This window comes from Lolium perenne, chromosome 2 (assembly GCF_019359855.2).
Source record: "Lolium perenne isolate Kyuss_39 chromosome 2, Kyuss_2.0, whole genome shotgun sequence".
NCBI classification, from domain to species: domain Eukaryota; kingdom Viridiplantae; phylum Streptophyta; class Magnoliopsida; order Poales; family Poaceae; genus Lolium; species Lolium perenne.
The window spans coordinates 223,626,560-223,631,556 of NC_067245.2; the positions used below are offsets into that span (position 1 = coordinate 223,626,560).

At 60.7% G+C, this 4,997-nt stretch overlaps 1 protein-coding gene across 1 annotated transcript; it reads left to right on the forward strand.

Moving 5' to 3' along the window:
* Positions 1–636: 636 nt before the first annotated feature.
* Positions 637–4,772, forward strand: LOC127335021 (putative lipoxygenase 5). The gene is made up of 7 exons (XM_051361608.2): positions 637–1,046; positions 1,439–1,963; positions 2,146–2,469; positions 2,638–2,723; positions 2,866–3,278; positions 3,394–3,660; positions 3,752–4,772. The coding sequence occupies exons 1-7, from the start codon at positions 665–667 to the stop codon at positions 4,500–4,502; spliced, it is 2,748 nt and encodes a 915-aa protein (XP_051217568.1). The 5' UTR covers positions 637–664; the 3' UTR covers positions 4,503–4,772.
* The last annotated feature ends 225 nt before the right edge of the window (positions 4,773–4,997 follow it).

The window sequence follows — 4,997 nt, forward strand, 5'->3', positions numbered from 1 at the left end:
GAAACAATGGGGTGGGGGGGGGGGGTTACCGTTCGGAACCTAATAGTTAGGGGGTGATATAGACTTCTTTCGAGATGCCGGTATGTGGTATTATCTTTGTTCGTTCTGGGCTAGTTATAGCACTCGTGTAACGAGACCACTGTGCTCTTCATGGCCCGCCCGAAAGAAGGCGTTGGGTCGGCGTGACTGGCCACCCGACGGCCCCGCCCGGCGCCGATCAGTCCCCCTGGTTTTTATTGAGTCGTACCGGGGCATTGTTGTCGAAATCATGAGCCACACACGCACCCAAACTGCGCGTTTCAGCTGCTTCTCCTTCAACCGGTCGCCACCACCACCTCACCTGCGTCGAAGCCTCGGCCCCGCATCGCTAGCTCGCGAGCGCTGCGTTTCCTATTCGCGCATGGAATGGTATGGAACACGTGTGGCCGGCGCGGGAATCCACATCGCACCACCGCTCTGGACCTTCACTCCACCAGAGTCCATCGCCCGCCTCTATATAAAGCTCCCCCACTACCACAAAGGTAGAAAAATAGTGAGTGGTTGCGTCCAAGATCCATAGTGAGAAACACATCCCCCTTCCCGGCCGCGAGCGCCAGCTACTTTGACCCAGGGATCGGATCAAACCTTAAATTCGCGCCGTCGAGGTCTCTGCTAGTCTGCTTCCATGGCGTCGTTGGAGGTGCTGGGAAGATCGCTCCTGCAGGGCTCCGCCGGGCCCGCCGCCGCGGCGCCGCGCGGCGCTCGGGACCGTAGAAGCGGCGGGCTCTGCTACGCGAGCCTGGGCGGGAGGTCGTCCAAGAGGGCGGTGAGGTCCAAGGCGCCGGTGGGGGCGCTCGCCGAGCGGGTGGTGCTGGCGCCGGCGCCGGCGGAGCGGGTGGCGCGGCCGGAGGCGCACCCGCAGAGCGTGGCGGCGCGGGCCGTGGTCACCGTGCGCCGGAAGCGGAAGGACGACGCCAAGGGCCGCGTCGCCGAGCAGATGGACGCATACGCCGACAAGCTCGGTTGCAGCGTCCTGCTCGAGCTCGTCAGCACGGAGACCGACCCAAGTAAGCAACCAACTGCTTCTCCTTGGTTTGAATTCCACGGCTCTCCCGCTGCATCATCCATCATCTTTGGGTTGAGTTGTTGTTGCTCCTGCAATTTGCTTCTCCGGTACTTCGTCTTCCATTTTTCTCCTCGCTTTGTTGAACTCGAGAATATTCCAGCTGGTGCGCCTTGACCTGCGCGTGCGCGCGTGCGAGCGCCTGTTTTTTCGTGCTATCATGTCCACATCCATCCACATGGAAGTCGCGCGCGCACACCTACTACCACTACTACCCTGTTTTCTCGATTTGATTTTTCATCCCACATGTAGTACCGACATGCTGTCTCAAGCATCAAAATCAGAAAAGACGAATCACTGCATTGAGCTGACTGAATCCATCCGTGTTGCTGCCAGGAAACGGAGGCCCGAAGAAGAGCAGGAAGTCTCGTCTGACAGGGTGGTTCGAGAAGCGGGACGCCAAGGCGGAGCTGGTGGTGTACACGGCGGAGTTCACCGTCGACGCGGCCTTCGGCGAGCCGGGCGCCGTCACGGTGCTCAACCGGCACCAGCGCGAATTCTTCGTCGAGAGCATCGTGGTGGAGGGCTTCCCGTCGGGCCCGGCGCACTTCGCGTGCCGCTCCTGGGTCCAGCCCACCCGCGTCGCCGGGGCCAACAACCCGCGCGTCTTCTTCTCCAACACGCCCTACCTGCCGGCCAAGACGCCCCCCGGCCTGCGGGAGCTCAGGCGAAGGGAGCTCAAGGAGCTCCGCGGCAGCGGCACCGGCCAGCGGGAGACCACCGACCGGGCCTACGACTACGACGTGTACAACGACCTCGGGAACCCGGACAAGGGCCCCGGGTTCGAGCGCCCCGTCCTCGGCGGCGAGAAGATGCCGTACCCGCGCCGGATGCGGACGGCACGGCCCAGCACGGTCACAGGCAAGTCGCCCTCCTCCTCGCGAGGCTAGCTATCTTTCCCATAAATTCTCCGATGGCAACGGTGTCGTCCCCGACATGGCGCGCGGGAGGTGGAAACCGTCGGCCCGACGCGTCGCTCTCCTATCCGAACCGCCCGAGATCGTCACTGACGTTGATCGCCACGGCCGTTGCGTTTCGTGCAGACGGTGACGCGGAGAGCCGGCTGGAGTACCCGGAGCCGATCTACGTGTCGCGCGACGAGGAGTTCGAGGAGGGCAAGAACGAGATGATCTCCGAGGGCGCCATCAAGGCCATCCTCCACAACTTCATGCCGCTGCTCGTCAGCTCCGTCTCGCCCGACAGCCGCGACTTCGCCGGATTCCACGACGTCGACAACCTCTTCAAGGAAGGTCTCCGCCTGAAGCAGGCGCTGCACGACCAGCTCTTCCAGAAGATCCCCTTCGTGCGCAAGATCCAGGAGAACAGCGAGGGACTCCTACGATACGACACGCCAGACATCATCAAGAGTAAGACGCCTCGCCCTCGATCTGTCCTCTTCGGTCATTCAATCGTTCCATTCATGGCCTGGCCTGGAGATACGATAAGATACACACGGATGTATGTGATCGCAACGGCATTGCTGCTGTACTGACGCCTCTGCTCTCCTTGCTTTGTTTGGCATTCGCGTGTGGCAGAGGACAAGTTCGCGTGGCTGCGCGATGACGAGTTCGCGAGGCAGGCGCTGGCGGGCATCAACCCCGTCAACATCCAGCGGCTTCAGGTAAGCTGACCCTCTTGCGTGGAAGACGCCAACGCCGCGGCTTCCAAAACAGACCTACTCCCCAACTGTCGCTCTCTGCGACACTGTAATCATGTTCAGTTGGACATCAAATTGAAAGATTTTCCCTGTTTTGCGTTTCCAGGAGTTCCCGCCGGTGAGCAAGCTCGACCCGGCCGTCTACGGCCCGCCGGAGTCGGCCATCACGGAGGAGCACATCATCGGGAGCCTGGACGGCATGTCGGTGAAGCAGGCGCTGGAGGAGAACAAGCTCTACATGCTGGACTACCACGATATCTTCATGCCTTTCCTGGACCGGATCAACTCGCTCGACGGCCGCAAGGCGTACGGGACGCGCACGCTCTTCTTCCTCACCGCCGGCGGCACGCTGAAGCCGATCGCCATCGAGCTGTGCCTGCCGCCCATGACCGAGGACTGCAAGCGCGCCAAGCGGGTGTTCACGCCCCCCGCCGACGCCACCAGCATCTGGCTGTGGCAGCTCGCCAAGGCCCATGTCTGCTCCAACGACGCCGGCGTCCACCAGCTCGTCAACCACTGGTACACATCCGCATCAGACGACATTCCGATTCAGTTTTATCTTTGACGACAGACTGCATTCAATTGATGCACACAACAAACTGAGCTGTGTTCGACCGTGTGGTGATACGTACAGGCTGAGGACGCACGCGTGCATGGAGCCGTTCATCATCGCGGCGCACAGGCAGATGAGCGCGATGCACCCCATCTTCAAGCTACTCAAGCCGCACATGCGCTACACGCTCAAGATCAACGCGCTGGCGAGGCAGATCCTCATCAACGGCGACGGCGTCATCGAGTCCGGGTTCACCCCAGGCAGATACTGCATGGAGATGAGCTCCTACGCCTACGACAACCTCTGGCGGCTCGACCAAGAAGGCCTCCCCGCCGACCTCATCAGAAGGTACACGCTTAATCAGTTGTATCCTCTGCTTTTTAACTGCATCCATGAAGATACTAACGCATCCATGTGGTGTTCTGTTTCTTCTCTGCAGAGGCATGGCCGTGGAGGACGCGAGCCAGCCGCACGGCCTCCGGCTGCTCATCGAGGACTACCCGTACGCCACCGACGGGCTGCTGCTCTGGTCGGCCATCTCTCGATGGTGCGAGGCCTACGTCGCGGCCTACTACCAGTCCGACGAGGCCGTGCGGGCCGACTACGAGCTGCAGTCCTGGTACACCGAGGCCGTGCAGTCGGGCCACCCGGACAAGCGCGACGCGCCGTGGTGGCCGCGGCTCTCCACGCCGGCCGACCTCGCGTCCCTGCTCACCACCCTCGTGTGGCTCTGCTCTGCGCAGCACGCCGCGCTCAACTTCGGCCAGTACCCGCTCGGCGGCTACATCCCCAACCGCCCGCCGCTCATGCGCCGCCTCGTGCCCACCGAGGGCGACGCCGAGTACGAGCACCTGGTGGCGGACCCGCACCGCTTCTACCTCTCCGCGCTGCCCGGCCTCACGCAGACCACCACCTTCATGACCGTCATCGACACGCTCTCCACGCACTCTGCCGACGAGGAGTACCTCGGCGAGCGCCCCGATGGCTGGACGGCCGACCCCGCCGCGCTGGCGGCCGCACGCGAGTTCGCCACCGAGGTGCGCCGCGCCGAGGAGGAGATCGAGAGGCGCAACGCCGATCCCGCCAGGCGCAACCGCTGTGGCGCCGGCGTGCTCCCGTACGAGCTCATGGCGCCGACCTCCGGGCCGGGCATCACCGCCCGAGGTGTCCCCAACAGCGTCACCATCTAGTAGTGCCCACTAAATTGGTCCGCGCCAATTTTTCAACCATATAGGCCGAATCGCCATTGATTTGGGCCCAAATAGGAGAAGCATTTATTTCATTTTTTTGGTGGGGGTTACTAGGAGTACAGTGGAATGTGTAAATGACTTCCTAAGTTTGTATATATAGGTAAGAAATCCCAATATATATAAATCAACGGAAAATAATGTATTTCTATAGTACTACTATATTTGTAGTGTACTAGCTCATATAACATGGCTAAAAAGAAATTGTAATCACCCATAGCTCTTCGATTCCGTCTTCGTGGTGGACAACCATCACGCCTATCACCTCAGACACACTAAACAATGTCCAGGCCCAAGACCATGGGATCAAAGGCGTTCTTGCTCCGACTTCGGTAATGATACTCATGGGAGATGTTTTCAATCTTTATGCTTCTCCATACATCGAAACTAGCTTCAGTTTGGAATCATCATTGTCACCCCGCCACACCATCGCTCGTA

Coding starts and splice junctions, on each gene's coding strand:
- LOC127335021 (XM_051361608.2), top strand. CDS start 665: ATGGCGTCGTTGGAGGTGCTGGGAAGATCGCTCCTGCAGGGCTCCGCC. Junction 1,047..1,438: donor CAGCACGGAGACCGACCCAA/GTAAGCAACCAA, acceptor TGTTGCTGCCAG/GAAACGGAGGCCCGAAGAAG. Junction 2,724..2,865: donor TCAACATCCAGCGGCTTCAG/GTAAGCTGACCC, acceptor TTGCGTTTCCAG/GAGTTCCCGCCGGTGAGCAA.